Here is a 17,823-nt window from a genome sequence, read left to right as displayed (position 1 = left end):
TTTACAAATATTATTAATTATAAATCAAAAATCGGTAAACCTATCGTAACAAAATTCGGCAGAGGGGTTGCTTGTACTCTAAGGAATGCTTTGAAGAAAAATTAACGAAATCGGTTAAGGACCACGCCCACTTTTATATAAAATTTTTTTAAAAGGGTCGTGGACGAATAAAATAAGCTTTATATTTGCAAAAAGAGCTTTATATCAATGGTATTTCATTTCCCAAGTGGATTTATAATAGAAAATAGAAAAAATAGTCGTGGCACCACCCCTTTTATGAATAAGCAATTTTCTATGTTTCGGGAGCCACAACTCGAAGAAAAATAAACGGGTCGTGATAAAATTGGGTACACAAACTTTCCCTATAGCAGGAAATATTTCTAGTAAAAATTAACGAGATCGTTTAAAGACCACGTCCACTTTTATATAAAGGATTTTTAAAAGGGTCGTAGACGAAAGTAATAAGCTAAATCTTAGCGAAAAAGAGCTTTGTATTGTAACGAGTTTACTGCAATCCCCCTTATTTGCAATCTTCTGATAACGTTCGAATCACTGAACTGTTGAATAAATAACTCCACTATTCAATAATGCAAAATGGCCTTTATTAAAGTTCTTCACAATATAACGTACTTCACAACACTACTATTGCTCGCCAGGTGGCTTCTTAAATCAAACTGATTCTCGCGCCTCTACTGTTTCTGCTTTTATACCGTGTGATTTCCTCGTTGCATCTTCTAGGCGCTTCCAGAATTTACTTAGTTACTGGTATATATTTATAACTACAGATGCACGTGTGTAGCTCTCATATGCGCGTGCATTTGTGAGCGACACTTCCACAATTATAATTGCATACTTTTGGTAGCATCTCAGATAAGATATCTGCATGTGTTTGTGCGTTGCTTCTCCGCTGCGTGTACGTACATATGTGTAGACATAATGATTGAATTATTGATGTGTATGCAAGTCACTGCTTAGCATCGGCTTAGAGATGACAGTACCCCTTAGCGTTGCTAATATTCGTAACAGTATCAATAGAATTTTACTTTTTAAATTGAGTTATAACATTAAATTCGAAAACACTAAAATTTTTGAAAATGGGTGTGGCACCGCCGCTGAGGAAATGGGGAGACATTTTTTTTAAACGGGCGGTGCCACGTGTTATGTTAAAAAGTAATTTATCTGAAATGAAATGTACAATTGAAGCTCACGCTGAGTATATAATGTTCGGTTATACCCGACTTAGACACCTTTAAAAAACAAAATAAATGTAAGGCGCGATAACCTCCGAAGAGATCTAAGGCCGATCTTCTCTTCCAATTTGCGTCGTGCTCCTCTTGATTTTCCATACAAATTGGCCGGACGGGACCTACATGTTTTATGCCGACTCCGAACGGCATCTTCAAAGCAGATGAGTTTTCACTGAGAACTTTTCATGGCAGAAATACACCCGGAGCGCTTGCCAAACACTGCCGAGGGGCGACCTCGCTTAGAAAAATTGTCTTCTAATTGAAAAACCTTATTTCTAAAATTTTGATGTTGCTTGGCCGGGGTGTGAACCCAGGGCGTCCGGTATGGTAGGCGGAGCGCGCTACCATCACACCACGGTGGCCGCCAATGCTACGATTACTAGCGCAACTACAGATGTGTTGAGGAGAAAGGAAGCGTTCAGCATTTGCTATGCCGTGTACGCCACTAGGTAGAAGGATGTTGGCTGCTCACGATCAACCGTTTTTCAATGATCATGCGGGGGTATCCAAACGCGATAGATAAATTTATTGACTATACAAAGTGGTTCAATCCGCTGTAGGTGGTCCAGTAAACACACTGAGCGGCCCGACATGTAGCGGCAGCGGCGCCTCACTTTTTTTGCTATTTGGTCAACATTGCCGTTCATGGCCGCGTCGCGCAATGATGCTACCGCTTGGTGTGAATTGCTCCATAAGAATACACATGCAAAGAATATTTTGCCACCTAATATAGTGCTGCTCCTGTGTCCTTAGGTAAAGAGTTAGAGGCCATGTAGGGCAACGCATAGTGGCCTAAGAGTCAGAGTGGGAATGACATTCTCGCTCCAGTCCTTATAACTTAACCTAACCTAACTTATTACCATTTGAGGTTGCCTTCATTTAAAAAATCAATAAAAAAGTGCAGGTTTTGAGCTCATTATCTATTCTCACAAGGGGTTTAAAATAATCCGGCGGTAGGCATGCCTATCGTAAACGGCGACTTAAATCCACTGACGCGAAGGTTTCAGAGATGTCAAAACATCGTTCAGGCGGTTAGTAGAGGGGCGTACAGTTTTCAGAATCGTGTTTTTGCCGCTAAAACAACCACAACAACTATTTTAGTGGTATTTTGACAAGAGCAGCTGCTGGGTATGAAATATTAAAAACAAAATTTTCACTTACTTGATTTTCTCGCTCATTATTGAAAGTATTAAGGTTGTTTGTGTCGAAGCCTTATCTCTTCGCATACAGATTACCCAGGGAGTTTTCCGTGTTAAGAAATAATATTTTAATAAGCCTTTATGTATGTAGTATTTAGTATTATGTGTTATTAATATGTCACGACACAATTTGAAATAATTTATTAATATAACGAAACACAGAGCACCCGATTATCTTGTTTATCGCGTTATGATCAAATTATTCAAGCCAACACAAAAACAGACTGATTTGTGAAGTTGCTTCAAAATTTAATTAGACTTGCCAATGACTGTTATCAAAATAATATCAATGTCTGTTTGTCTTTTATACAGCTAAATAAGAGACCACTTTTTAAAATCTGCATGTATCTAGTAAAAGAAACATCTAATGTTAGACAAGCAAAAGTAAATAAAATATTTATTATTTTCCACATAGACATACATATATATCTCACAAACTAATTACCGTGATAAGAAATTGTGGTATGATGACAGGTTAAAGCATTTCTCTATTGCCCATAGTGTGCGATTTCACACTTCCTAAATATCTATGTATGTATGTGTGTATATAATAGTATTAATTAAAACAATAAAATATTAACAGAATCTAACTAGTGTTACTTTATCCATTTGTGCATACGTTGGTTAAACAAAATAAGAACATATACAATAATATTAGGGAGGTTCTTTATATCCACGGTTGCCACTCTGGTCCATTGGAACCAAAAATTTTCCTTTCCATCCTCATTTGGTCCGCTAGTTTCTCTTAATAAGTTTAGCAGTTGCTACTCAATTAATTTATGATCAAGCTATGGATGAAAGCAAGAGGGTATAAAAGGGGAAAACCTGACAATTGCTTACAACAGAGCTTGTCCTCTGTGAAGATTCCAGGGAAAGTCAAAGCCATCGTGGTGGAGTAAGAAGTTGGGCCTTTTTAGAAGGCGGTTGAAGAAGTTTTTGAAGTTGGCTGAAGTTGCGGAAAGCGAGAAGTGCTGGGAGGAATATGGAGATCTGTTGAGGGTACATACACGTTAAATCGGCAAGTCAAAGGAGGTATCATGGAAAAATTTGTGTACGGAAATAGAATGATCCAGCAAAACGTCAAGATTGAGGAAAGTCCTAACTACGGGAACCGATATAAAAAGACGACGGCGAATATGTTGATTGAGACAATATGACACAGCACACCCAGTCGCCGTGCTGAGATAGCCGTGCCAAATATCGCGCAGGGGATCCTGTAATTTAACTCTGCCCTTTACCTCTACCAGTAGCTCGTAAGACTCGAAATATAAATAAAATAAATAAATAAATGTAAGAGGTTTTAGGCCAAGCTTCTTCTCCAATTTGTTGTTGTTGTTGTTGTAGCGATAAGGGTACTCCCCGAAGGCTTTGGTGAGCGTTATCGATGTGATGGTCCTTTGCCGGATACAGATCCGGTACGCTCCGGCAACACACCACCATTAAGGTGCTAGCCCGACCATCTCGGGAACGATTTATATTGCCACATTAAAGCTTCAGGCCATCCCTCCCTCCCAACTCCCAATTTCCATGAAGAGCTTGTGTCGTGCTCCTTTTAATTTTTCCTACAAATTGGCGTGACGGGACCTACTTTTTTATGCCGACTCCGAACGACAGAAATTCACACGGAGTGCTTGCCACAAACACTGCCGAGGGGCGACCCCGCTTAAAAAGATGTGATCACACTGCAGAGAAGAGCCACACCTGCCATCAGGAGATAATGCTGCAGACTTGTGTATCAACATCTACACTCCAAACACGGAGCGAGCAGTACGAGGATTGGTGACAAATACCAAAATTAAATGGGTAAGAGAAACTATTGCGAAGTACAAATTACCGGATACAGATGCCATATTCCCTGCTATGCTGCAGATGGCTGATGGAACGTTTGTAGAATGGCTTAGAATAATCTTCGAGGATTGCATAAAACTGAACCACGTCTCCCGTAGTCTTGGAGAACTTGAAAGACTATAGGCCTACTAGTTTGACATCTTTTTAGCTGAAACGCCTAGAAAGATTACTAGATGTATTCCTGAAATCGAATATGAATGAAACGTTATTCTCTTCAGCACAACATACTTACAACAAAAGCAAGTCAGTCACTGTAGAAATACTAGAGGAAATAGGTGGAAATGAAAAAGCAGATGAGCTAGCTAAACAGGGTACTTCGCCCGAAGCTCTTACCGCAGACATTTCAATAAGATTGGGCGAGATTTAAATAAGACGAGATTTGCACATTATCGACCAAGTAGGAAAGTCGTGGAAACAAGTGTCGAAAGCATATGCAGGCCTTACATATTTAGATGAACGAAGTAACTCTTACCATTGAAAAGAGAGGACTGTAAGCTCATGATGAGTATTCTGACTGAACACTGTCTTCCGTTGTCACATGCTTTTAAATTAGCCCTTGTCATTGATAGCAGATGCAGGAAGTGCGGCTTGAAGGAGAAAACGATGTTGTTGTTGTTGTAGCAGCGCTCTATGTCCAAGAATATTTGCAGTTTCAACAGGGATGGACCATAGTGAGAGGGGTGTTTGAGGCGTTGGTTGCACATTGCAGTTTAAGAGGTGGTTCGTGTCATGTGGGGACACATTGCAAGCAGAACATACATTATGTATGTCTGGGTTGATTCTGGATATGTAAGAGTTTAACCTGTTACGGTACCGAGATCGAAATTGAGCTAGATTGACACGTATCTCCCTAGGGGGAGTGCGTTTCTCTTCTGCGAGTTCTGGGTATTTTTCTTTAAGAACTGGTTTCGCTGGGCAATTCCTGGCATGGAGGACCGACGACTGATTGTGGATATCACTGAGGTTCTGTTTATGTTTTTTGCTTCATTCGGCTGTGTTCTGAGTTGCCGTATTTCTTCATAATGCTTACGCAAATGGCTCCTTAAGTCCCTAGGAGGAGTGCCATTTTAAATCAGATGTCTGTTGGGATGCCCAAGTTTCTGCGTGTTCCACAGGAACTGTTTATTCAGCATTTAATTTCTCTCCCTAATGGGGAGTACTCTCGCCTCATTGTAAAGGTGGTATTCTGAGAAGAAAACAGCCCGCAGCAGGTCTGAGAGCAAGGCTAAAACTCCAGTGGCACAGCATTCAGATCTAGAAACAACAAGTATTATAGGTCCTAGGAAGCATCTGATTTTTGCCAAGAGGCCGGAGTAATTTTATAACATAGGTCCTGGTTTCTGATAGGGGTTTTCAGTTTGGTCGTTGAACAAGCTTATAGTAACACTATGGACTCAGCCAATTCAACCTTACCTAACCTAGTATTGTTCGAAATAATTGTGCTATAAATACGATGTAATATACGATGACAGTTCTCAGTCTCTTTCGGATACTTAATTTGAAGACGGCAATTAAACGAAAATACTTGGGTTTTGAAATGACTTATCGTTGTACCATTTAGTTTCATTCATATCCGTTCAGGACAAGCTCGTTTTTTGTGGGAATCACGCTACCTCGTTTTACTTTGCCATGGTCAGTTTAATACCAATAACTTCATCTCTAAATCTCTTCCCAAACTAGCGATTTTCAAGAACATTCTCATTTTCGAGGTAAGCAGCAACTGCACAGAGTTTGATAATCAAGAGAGTGAGCTAAGAAAACCTTCACAATTTGTCATTTCAATTCCCGCTATCGGATAAATCCGGAAGAATGTTGTTGTTTGTATGCCTTAAATGTCCAATAGCCTTCCTGCACTAGTTCCGAGTAGAACTATCACATTAAGAGACTGCGCTATGCACTGCTTAGATATACAAATATAGCTCAGACTTAAGTGCTATTACTACAAGCCTGGCTCCCATCTATCCCGCTGTGTATCTGATTAGCACTAGTTCGGAGGTAGTGATTAATCATGTGGTGCGACATTGTTGCTTTGCAAGACTGTACTCTGTATACTTTGTTTTGAAGTAAATAAAGTTGCTTAACTGGCGGCTGTCGTGGTATGGTGGTAGTGTACTCCGCCTACCACGCCGAAGATCGTGAGTTCAACTACCGGTCAAAGCAACATCGAAAATTTATAAAAAAGGTTTTTCAATTAGAAACAAGTTTTTCTAAACGGGGTCGCCCTCGACAGTAATTTGGCAAACACTCCGAGTATATTTCTACCATGAAAAGCTTCTCAATGAAAATTAATCTGCTTTGCAGATGCATTTCGGAGCCGGCATAAAACATGCAGGTCTCGTTGCGCCAATTTGTGGGAAAATTTTAAAGGAGCACGACGCGAATTGGAGGGGAAGCTCGGCCTTAAATCTCTTCGGAAGTTATCACGCCTTGCATTTCTTTTTTTTTTTTTATTTAACTGTCTTCTACTTTTACTACTCCTTTCCTTGCTTTGGAACCATCGGTATCACATCGTCTACCACTTGAGGACCAAGTGGCTTACGCCAGCCATCCACCTGTACGGAATTAGGTAGTCTGTGGATCCAATATTTGATGACGCTAAACTACTATAGCAGTATGGTCTACGCTCAAGCGGGCCGAGGCATTGAGTCTCGTTGCAGTTGTTAACGCTATGCCCTTCGCCAGAAGGTGTACAGAAGGAGTGTGCAGAATGGCATTCAATACAGCCCTCAGGGTTGTTGTTGTTGTAGCAGTGCTTCGCCCCATCCAATATGTGTGACCGATCACAAATTGTCATCAATATCCTCTCCATTGGGCTCCCGGTCCAAGGAAACTTGCTGTTTCAACAGGGGTGGACCATAATGAGAGGGGTGTTAGAGGCGTTGGTTCCACATTACAATTGAAGAGATGGTTGGTGTCATGTGGGGACACATTGCAAGCAGGGCATACATTTTGTATGCCGGGGTTGATTCTGGATAGGTGAGAGTTTAACCTGTTACAGTATCTAGATCGAAGTTGAGCTAGAATGTCTCGCGATTCCCTATGGAGTATGCGTTCCTCTTCTGCAAGTTTAGGGTATTGTTCTTTGAGTACAGGATTCACCGGGAAATTCCTGACATAGCGGTCCGATGGCTGTTTGTGGAGTTCACTGAGGACCTGCTTGTGTTTTTTGGCTTCATACGGCTGTGTTCCCAGGTGCCGTATTTCGTCATAATGCTTACGGAGATGAGTCCTTAAGCCCCTGGGCGGTGTTGGCTCATCAATCAGATGTCTGTTGGGATGCCCAGGTTTCTGGGTATTAAACAGAAACTGTTTGGTTAACATTTCATTTCTCTCCCTGATAAGAAGACAACCCGTGGCGGTTCTTAGGGCAGTATTTTGGCTGGCCAGTAGCTTCTTCCAAAGAGTAGTCTTTAGGCTTGGCGACCATATCGGGGACGCGTAGCATGCAATTGGCTAGCGAATTGCTTTTAAGTGGTAATGAGCGTTTCTTTATCTTTTCCCCAAGTGTTGGATTTTCGGTACAATTGCGGCTGCACGCTCACCAAAATGTAGATCCTGATCGAACGTCACACCCAAGATTTTGGGGTTTAAGACAGTCGGTAGCGTAGTGCCATTTACGTGGATGTTCAGAATGGTCGACATCTGGGACGACCATGTTTTAAATAAGGTCGCCGATGATTTAGTCGGTGATAATGTCAGGTTTCGCGAGGTGAAAAAACTGGACAGATCAGGGAGGTAGCCGTTTATTTTTTTGCAAAGCTCATCGATCTGTGGGCCGGGGCCTGTGGTCATTATTGTGCAGTCATCGGCGTAGGAAACGTAGTAACTCCTTCTGGTGTCGAAGGTAGCTTTCATATGTAGAAGTTAAACAAAACTGGGGATAGGACACTTTGTTTTGATGTTGCGTTTCTAAATAGCACCGATAATTTGCGGGCACCCAGATAGTTTGCGGTCCACCTTTTAAGACTTGGGGGAAGGGTAGACCCTTCCAGGTTTTGCAGTAACGTGCCATGGTTGACCGTATCAAAAGCTTTTAATAGGTCTAGCGCGACGAGTACTGTTCTATGGGGGGTTTTGATTTAAACCGCAATTTATCTGGGCGCTAATGGCATTTACCGCGGTGGTTGTGCTATGAAGTTTTCTAAAGCCATGCTGACGACAGGCTAGTTGCAAATTTGCTTTGAAATAGGGGAGCAAAATGACTTCAAGCGTCTTGGCTAGGTGTAAAGAAGGAGTGTGCATACGGCATACAATGCAGCCCTCAGGGTTGTTTTAATAGTTCCCATTATGCTAAGCATTGAAAGCCTGTATACCCCATCTAATTTTCTGAGAAAGGCACTTTTTTTGTGTGGTAGTCCACCAATAGGCTTTACAATCGCTGTAAATTGCCAATGAGAGAGAGGGTGCTAGACTCCACTTATACCCCAGCATTTTTTATATGCTTAAAGTGTCGTGGAGGATTTCCTAACTCTCCTCCACGCTGAGCGTCCACGACAACTTACTGTATAGAATGGTTCCTAAATTATTTGTACAACGTTTCTCCAGCCTCTTGGTAAAAAAAGACCATATCCGTGTTCTCCGCATAGAGTATCATCGGTTGAACTAAAACAGTTACTTGACATAAAATTCGATTTCCCTGTTCAAAACCATTTATTCATATTTCAATTATTATTCCAATACAAGAAAATATTTAAACTAAAGAAAAACCGATATAAATTACCAAAATGTGTCACCAATAAAGTGAGTCTATAATTTTGCGATGGAGTGTAAGTACTACCGGCAATACTCGGCATGAGCCTTTTTAATGAAGAGTTAAGTCAAAACAAGTTCAGTAGCGAATATCACCTCAATAACAAATTATTATCAGCTCTTCAACTGAGTTCGTTGTTCAGACTGGTTTTTTAATTACCATCTATAGCTTTTTCTTCTCATTTGCGAGAAGTGAAATTTAAATCTGATAATTACCTTAATGTTAGATCTACATTACAAGATTTTATTCTAGTTGCAATTGTTTGCTTGTTCTCTATGGGAGGTTTTTTTTTAAGTTTTTGGTAGGCGTGTCATTTACTAATATACGACATATATCTATTTTTTAAGTGCAGACATCAACGTCACGCAAATTTAATTAAACGAAATAAAAAATTGATAAAATCGTAGAAATCACAGATACAATAGCGATTTAACCAACAAATTTAAAAAAAATTACGTTTCGTCATCAAAAATTCAATAAAAGATAAGAAAGACATTAAAGAGAAGTTATAATAATAATTATGGTGTACTCCGTACAGGTAAATATATTGACATTTTTAACTTGTATGTAGATTAGGGTGGGCCGATTTGGATGGACGAAAGTTAACCGATATCGCGCCATCGATTTTTCGATAGGATTTGGGCTTAGAAAAAAAAATTTCCACTACGCATACCCAAAAAAATAATTTTCGAGCCTGCGAAATTTCATTTTTCTTTACTTTTTTCGACTTTGATTTTTAAGGTTTTTTTCATGACCTACTAAAAAATTTTCATATGCATACCCATGATACAAAAAAGAAGGTAGTTCCACTCAAAATTTTTTGACGTATTTGTGGATTTTTGAAGTTTCATAATGTTTGTTATTTTTCTAGAAGCGTTGCCATACCGTTACTGTTTAAGGCGAAATTGTGGTTTTTCGGGATGGAAATTTCCTTCAGGATGAAAACGCAATGATAGTCTGAGACAATAATAATATGCTTTAGCACGATTTATGTGCATACATATCGATTGAGAATACAGTAAAACATCCAATTTTATTGAAATAAATAGTGGATAATGACTCATACATTGGTTAATGGCTCATATCTTTATGGCAGTTTGACCACTAGACAAAAAAACGAAAAATCCTGTTGTTCTAGCATGGCCCTATTATGGTGCCCCTATTATCATGCCCCTACAGAGGATATTTCTCAAGGCATGTTGAGAAAAAGTGTACCTCCAAAATCTTCACATCTATGTCAATGCTAAAAGGGCACAGAATATGCGGCGCTGTCCCAAGGTAGAACGGGCAAAAACACTCTCATAACTAGTGGCTAACCTGCAGAGCTACATGGCAATGTTCTCCCTAAAAAATGGTTTAACAATTCCCTCCTAAAGCGCAACGCTTGAATAATACAATAAATAAAAAAATTAAAAATGTGTACTTGTTATCGGTTTATAAGGACCTCCTTTGAGCAAGCAATTGACAAACGTGTATGTTTTGTCAAAATGTTCTGAGCAAACCTACAGACACTTAAGGGGGCTATATTCCCTTGCTTTGCATACTTCGATCCATGTTTCTTCCACCAAAACAATTTTCGGGAGCTCGAAGAACTATTACAACCCTTATTTGCTAGGCTGATATTTCGTATTAAAATATTTCGAAGGCATGGGGCTCATTTTTTTTTTCTTTTTTATTAAAAATAAATATGAGAGTAATTTAGTCGTATTCGTTAAAATGAAATCCATCAAAATTAGAAAAATTCGTAGAATTTTTCAATCTGGTAGCTTGTTTTTGGTGAAATTGTCATTGTCCCCGCAAAAGTCAAGTGGCTAACGTCACACTAAATGGAACTACCTCCATTTTTTGTATCATGGTGCATACCCTGTCCGACCCAAAAATGTCCGCTAAAAACGTTGTCAATAACAGTTTTTTGAAAAATATTTTTTTCGGGCCTGCGACATCTCATTTTTTTGACATTTTTTCGACTCTGATTTTTAAGAACTTTTTTTCTTGAGCCCAAATCTATCGAAAAATCGATGGCGCGATATCGGTAAATAAATCGACATGTACATACAGTCAATGTTACAATCATTGCGGACAAAACAAGTGTAATATCTTATGCGCCAACTGCCTGACAGGAGGACGTTCAACTTGGACACTTTTTAGCGTTTTGGCAGCATTTTGGCAGGATGTTCAATATGGCAATGCACACGGTCACCTATCCTCAGTGCGTGATAGAAAGAGATATATTCTATTTGAATTTTGACGTCTATGCAGAAGATATCACACTTGTCTTATCCACAATGGTTACAATATTACCCAAAGTGTATTTAACAAAATGTGATTGAATTTGACAGTTTTCTCATAAAGAACTGGACTATGACGTCAAAAAGAAAAAAATCTGAACCCTTTCAGAAGATGTTTCAGACGAGGTAGAAAAGTACCTCGAGCGCCTGAAAGTAGTGGTAAATGACGGGGGCATACGCGTAGTGGCAGAGGTGCACAAAGAGATCAATGGTGCTGAGAGTTTTAAGACAATGATGCTGCGAGTCTAACAAAGCACGCTTCAGGCAGGGGGAGAGAAACAGGCTTCCCGACCCTGGGAACAGCGGAAAAAGTGTATTGCGTGAGCGCAGTGGCCGAGAATTTGGAGAGAAACAAACAGCTCAATGGCGCTGCGTGTCTTACAGCTAATCTTCCAACACAGCAAAGTGGCGTCGAGCGGGCTCCTCCTGACTCTTGAGGAGGATTCGTTTGATGTGGCGCTGATACAGGAGCCATTTCTCTCATCTGGAGGAAAGGTTTTTAGACTTAACGCTCGCGAATTCAGGATTTATTACGCAAAGATGGAAAACAGGGTTTTGCACCGCAGTAATGGTTAGAAAACACCTACTATACACGTGTATGCTATCTAACTTCAGCACCGAAGAACGAGCGGTGGGCGCAATAGAGTGGAAAAACGAACCGCCCCTTGCCCTTGCATCCTGCTACATGTCCGATAACGTGGAAGTCATACCAGAAGAGTTCAATATGGTGGTGGATCAAGAAGAGTGCAGAAGACGGCTTGTGATAGGCGTGTATGCAAATGGACATTACAACGTATGGGGAGGGCACGATATCACGATAGAGGTGAGTCCTTTTTATCACCTGTTACAGAGTAGTCTACAGGTCATATTGAGCTCTGAGCCTGATACATCGGGGTATGAAGGTAGGATGGCCTTCACAGGTCATTAGCTTTAAAGAAATTAATAGCTGAGTATATAAAACCAAATATGAATGAGAAATTATTGTCTTCAGCACAACATCCTTACACCAAAGGCAAGTCAGTCGATACTGCATTGCATAGGGTGGTCAAGAATATGGAGAACCTGGAATACCAGGTGTTTTTCTGAACACTGCCGGAGCTTTCAACAATGTCTCGAAATGAGCAGTTATGGACAGTATCTATTCTATTGAAGTCATCCGGCCTTAAAAAATTGGATCGGCCATCTTAAGTTGCACAATGATCACATCGCAATGGAGTCAATGCGAGACATCAAAATCTGTAAACAGACGAGCGCCGCAGTGCGAGGTTTCATCACCAATGCTTTGGACGCTGATTATCAAACAATTGCTTAGGCGGTTCAACGGAGGACAAAGAGCTGTATGATATAACAGCCATTTCAGGATGTAGATGCCTGGGCATTTGGAGTCGGGTTAACTACCAACGTAGAAAAGATCGATCAAGTTGCATTTACAATGAAATATAATGTCCCTTATTGGACTAAGTCTAAGCTTGGAGGGGAAACTCATGTGGAGGAGAGAGCGAAGGAGGCATCCGCGATGCTAGGATGCTCGTGGGCCTATCGCCCAAACTCTCACATTGGTTATTTAGAGCAAAGGTACAAAAAGGTACGTATACCAAAAAACTTTAACGGGTATGCAGATTATCAATGATTAGCATAACAAGAGCCCTAAAAACAGGCTCGACAGCAACATTGCATGCCATTCTACACATCCCGCATGCAGACCTAATAGCCAAAAAAATTGGCATTAGCCACTGCAACAAGGCTTAAAACCATTGCAACAGGGCTTTTGTCCTCATGGTCATAGCAGTAGAGCGCCATCTATTATCGGGCAAATGGAAAACATGCTCTCGTTCCTGAGCATTGAAAGTGATTTTGGGGCCACAATTGAGGTGGAGGGCTGGTACCAAAGTGCATAAATGGCAGAAAATATTTTACATGCGTATACGGATGGTTCCAAATTAATAGAAGCGGTCGGGTCTGCTTTTAACTGCGTCGATTCTGGAATAAGTAGATCCTGCAGGCTGCCAGATTACTGCAGCGTCTTTCGGGCGGAAATTTTAGCCGCGAAGAAAGCAGCTGAAACTCTAGAGGAAGTGTGCTTAAGCTGCAGTCGCATCAATACATATATGTCAGGCGCCGGTTAATACAGGGTTCCCGGTCACAAAGAGATAGAAGGTAACGAAAAGGGCGATGAGTTGGCAAAGGAAGGTGCAACAATCTCTGAAACGACAATGGACGTCCCAATCCGTTTGGGAGAAATCAAAAGAAGGCACGAGCTGCATATGGTTCATCATGCAGGCAAAGCGTGGACAAAATAACGGGCTGCAAAATTTCTAAGAACATGTGCAAAGCCTACGATTTAAACTCATAAAGTGGCTCATATCTCTGAAGACAGAAGACTTAAGGCTCACGATGGGCATACTAACTGGACACTGCCTTCTGGCGTCACATACTTATAAATTAAGCCTGTTGTTGTTGTTGTTGTAGCGATAAGGTTGCTCCCCGAAGGCTTTGGGGAGTGTTATCGATATGATAGTCCTTTGCCGGATACAGATCCGGTACGCTCCGGTAACACAGCACCATTAAGGTGCTAGCCCCACCATCTCGGGAACGATTTATATGGCCACATTAAACCTTCAAGCCATTCCTCCCTCCCCCCCCCCCCACAAGTTCCATGAGGAGCTTGGGGCGCCAGAGCCTTGTCTGTTAGTGAAACAGGATTCGCCGCGGATAGGTGAGGTTGACAATTGGGTTTGCAGAAGCTGTATATTGCGCTGGTAACCTGAAGGGTTGCGCTACACAGCCCCTTGAATCTGATATTTTAGTCGCCTCTTACGACAGGCATACCTACCTCAGGTATATTCTGACCCCCTAAGCCTCGTCAATAGCAGTGTATGTAGGAAGTGTGAGTTGCAGGAAGAAACAGTTGGGCACGTCCTTTGTTCGTGTCCTCTGCTAGCCAGGTAAAGGCTCCAGCTAATAGGGGTGGCAAAGTTGCCAGAAAGAAAAGACGCTGCCTACAGGGCTACGTTAAAAGCGAGCGCAACAAGAAGAGTGTGTGAGCGCTACCGCTAGTTGAAAAGGAAACCGATATACCTTTTCAGGAAGAAAAGCGCAGAGACAGAAAGGCGTAGGTGCGAGGAGTTTTAGCTGCTAGCCGCCGGGAATAACACCCCCAAATTTTACCAAAAATTTGGGCGACAGGTTTTAAGTCCGGGGCAAACTCCTGTTAGAACGAAAACGGCGACTTTGTAACCGATGTCTATAGAGTACTTAGATGGGAGAGGAGGAAACACTTATCTGCTCTCCTAAATGCAGACAGCAATGTACCGCACGTAAGTGATGAACCCGATGCCGCAACCGATGATGATGGAATTAATGTCCCCTAACGATGTCAGAATAACAGTAACCAGATTAAAAAACAACAAGGCCGCGGGCGCTGATAAATTGCCTGCGGAACTATTCAAATACGGTTGCGAGGAGTTGGTAATGTGCATGCATCAGCTTCTTTGCAAAATATGGTCGGACGAGTGCATGCCCGACGATTGGAATCTGAATACTCCTTACCTAGTCCACAAGAAAGGGAATCCTGCAAATTCATGCAAATGCATGTTGGGATGCACAGGTTTCTTGCGTAATTCTTTTGACGTGGGTGTCCAATATGGCCGATATTCTCCATTTCCATGTGGTAAATAGGTTTGCCAATGATTTGCTCAGTTACAGAGTCAGATTGAGGCGAAAAAACTGGAAATACCATTGGGAAAGTCGTTGATTATAAAGCGTAGCTCGTCAATGGGTGATCTGAGACCTGCTGCTGCCATTATCGTGCAGTCATCTGGTGGAGCTTCGGTATGGAAAAGTTAAACAAAAGTGAGGATAGGGTACAACCCTGTGGCACCCCTTGTTTACTTCTTCTGGGTTTTTATATTACGTTCCTGAACTGCAGCGACGCCTGCCGATCACACAGATAACTTTCAGTGCACCTTTTAGACAAGAAAGAAGGGTGGACCCTTCCGCGTCTTGCAGTAACGTGCTGTGATTGACTGTGCCAAAAGCTTTTGACAATTGTCCCTTTAATTTGTTAAGAAAAATGTGCCTAATTTGTAAAAAGGTTATGAATTTTCAACATTAGCACCATCACACATTCTATATATGTGACTCGGCCTATGAAAAGGTGGCTTATGACTCAAAAAAAAACTACTCGCAATTTCTTTTTTGATTCATAAGCCACCTTTTCATAGGCCGGCTAACATATACTTTTTTTTTTTTTCAGAACTCTGAAACGGGCGAAATGCAATACATATATCGTGACATGAACTCCATCAAACTACAAGTTGTCGACAACGAAACTGGAGAACCTTTAAATGGCACAATGGTGAAGGTGCGTTACGTTAAGCATAACAATTTCGCCGTTCCAAAAATATATCTACGTGACACCACTGACGACCAACTGGATACGACAAATACTACTTACGATAGCAATAGCACGCAGCATGGTATCAATGTAAAATTATTATCCAAGGAAAGTGAATGTGCAGAGAAAAGCTCTCCGAAATATAAAAAGGAGGACTTTATGAATATGGAAGGTGTAAAAAATGTAATGCTATAGAAAACTTAGATTAAAAACCTACGATTTGCAATGATAATTTTTACTTTTTTTCGATGTTATCTCTACAGGATATCATCTTGGGTTATCGGAAAGCGAATTATCAAACTTTTCTTATACCCACATTTTTTTGCTTCAAAGTTGGATTTTATTTAATCTTGATGATTATTGAGACTATCCTACATCTGCGGTCACACCATAAGAATGTACTTAATTCAAACAAAGCTTACTTTTTTCGCAGTCCTTTGCATTTACTGACGTCACAGTTTTGTGGAATTTGTCGCGGTGAAAAGGAAATGGACATCGAAATATTCAAAATGCTAAACAAACAAATGCGTGGAAGCCGACAATCGAAGACGCTTAAAGATGTGTCCAAAGTTATAGCCTGAAGGTTTCAGGTACATATATATAACACGGTGTGACACCAACAAATATTTGGGTACGATGCTATTTTTCTTATAGGTCCCGTCGAGTAGAAAAGACAGTTTCCGTTAAATTTCCGAAAACCTAGAAATCGGCTGCTCGGCGGGAAGGACGAGATGGAAAACGATTTAAATTTCTTGGGTGTTATCAAGTTGGTTACTTTCTTCTCAGTTTCTTATCGTAATACAAAATTTTGGTTTTTGGAAAATTTCTTACCCTAACTTTTATGCTACTCGACGAGGCCTTCAAGAAAAATGTGTTCAACTTCCCATGTATTTGTACTATTGTATTTCAGGATTAGGGTGGTTTTCACAATTCAAAAAAAAGATTTTTCAAGTCGTAGTTTTGGTAATACTATATTTGGCGATATCACATATAAATTTGGGTCCCGATAAGGAACCGGCCTAGTCAACATACTAAAAGTTTGCATTCGGATCGAATAAAAAATATGGTCAAGTTCTGTCTCGAGATTCTAATAATGTCAAACACAAGTGTTATAAAAAAATGTTACAATAAAATGATGATGGACTTTTCAAGCCTTTGGATTTCTTTACTTAAGTAGATAGTTATATAGGCATAAATTCATATCCTGGAAATCGGGACAGCTTTTCCCCTATCTGCCAAGGATGTCGTGACCACAGATATCATAAAAATGATTTAAGAGCATATGGATTGTATCTTGCTTCAAGCTGGTGTTCTATATATCTCGTTTTTCATGGCATCTACGAAGTTGCTGATTTGTTGCCACACTTCCGGGCTTCTCATCATTTTTGCTGTAAAACTATCAAAAGTTATTCGGCCGGCTCTTTGCTCGAGCATTTGAAGTTATGACTCTATTGAGTGCATTTGAAGAAGGTGTGTTCAGCATCACGCTCGTCTTCATCGCCGTAAACTCACTTAAGCCCTTTTTGTTCTGTACAGGTATGTTTTGAAGTGCCCATGGTTGGATAGCATATGGGTAACGTAGTAATTTACCTCACCAAAGCTTTAAATTCTCATGTGGTTGTTGTATTTTGCCAGATTTGTTGTACACACGCACACACACTAATGCAGAAAGGTGTTCTGTACGCATTTATTTTTTATCCCCAACCACGTGTTGGATCCACGCAGGGTTATTTTTGTAAATCGCAGAAAGGTGTTCTGTGCAAAAGGCCTATGGATCGGGCCCCATATTTGTGACCCTCTTGGGGTCATTTTATGGTTTTTTGCAAATATCTTTCAACACAAATAATAATTTTAATTTCCGCTTTCGGATTCTTAAAACGGAGGTCGTAACGCGTCTTTTGATACCACCTTTGATAATTTTTGATAAAACCGTCTTGTCAAAAGTTCCCATCTCACAGCATTTCTTCTTCTGGAATGTTGTTGTTGTTGTAGCAGTGCTTCGCCCCATCTAATAGGTGCGACCGATCACAAATTGTCATTAATATCCTCTAACGGGAGTCCAAGGAAACTTGCTGTTTCAACAGGGGTGGATCAT

At 40.7% G+C, this 17,823-nt stretch overlaps 2 protein-coding genes across 8 annotated transcripts in view; one reads left to right on the top strand and one right to left on the bottom strand.

The window, feature by feature from the left end:
* acs (arcus) overlaps nt 1–2,709 on the bottom strand; it is a 32,001-nt gene extending 29,292 nt beyond the window's left edge. Inside the window, exon 1 of the mRNA XM_067757137.1 lies at nt 2,409–2,709. Within this exon, the coding sequence (XP_067613238.1) occupies nt 2,409–2,473 (65 nt within the window). The 5' untranslated portion in view covers nt 2,474–2,709. The remainder of the gene's footprint in view (nt 1–2,408) is intronic.
* Nucleotides 2,710–9,138: 6,429 nt separating this feature from the next.
* Nucleotides 9,139–16,879, top strand: LOC137233774 (uncharacterized). 7 transcript variants are annotated; one of them, XR_010947559.1, is made up of 4 exons: nt 9,139–9,582; nt 15,588–15,911; nt 15,992–16,359; nt 16,639–16,879. XR_010947559.1 is itself a non-coding variant. In XM_067757132.1 (4 exons), exons 2-4 carry the CDS (start codon nt 9,565–9,567, stop codon nt 16,307–16,309), a joined length of 660 nt encoding a protein of 219 aa, XP_067613233.1. In that variant the 5' UTR covers nt 9,139–9,326; nt 9,397–9,564; the 3' UTR covers nt 16,310–16,879. The 7 variants fall into 7 exon arrangements, 6 of the variants coding, with proteins under 6 accessions (XP_067613233.1, XP_067613234.1, XP_067613231.1 ...); XM_067757132.1 differs by having other exon boundaries at nt 9,139–9,326; nt 9,397–9,582; nt 15,992–16,879; XM_067757133.1 differs by having other exon boundaries at nt 9,139–9,326; nt 9,392–9,582; nt 15,992–16,879.
* Nucleotides 16,880–17,823: the final 944 nt, after the last annotated feature.

This window comes from Eurosta solidaginis, chromosome 5 (genome assembly GCF_040869045.1).
Source record: "Eurosta solidaginis isolate ZX-2024a chromosome 5, ASM4086904v1, whole genome shotgun sequence".
In the NCBI taxonomy this organism is placed as follows: domain Eukaryota; kingdom Metazoa; phylum Arthropoda; class Insecta; order Diptera; family Tephritidae; genus Eurosta; species Eurosta solidaginis.
Note: the sequence above shows the minus strand (reverse complement) of the source record. Positions and strands in the feature narration are given on the sequence as shown.

Bases quoted from the DNA above. Each gene is read 5' to 3' on its own strand.
- LOC137233774 (XM_067757132.1), top strand. The intron at 15,912-15,991 runs GTAATGCTATAG...TTATCTCTACAG, and splicing joins ATATGGAAGGTGTAAAAAAT to GATATCATCTTGGGTTATCG.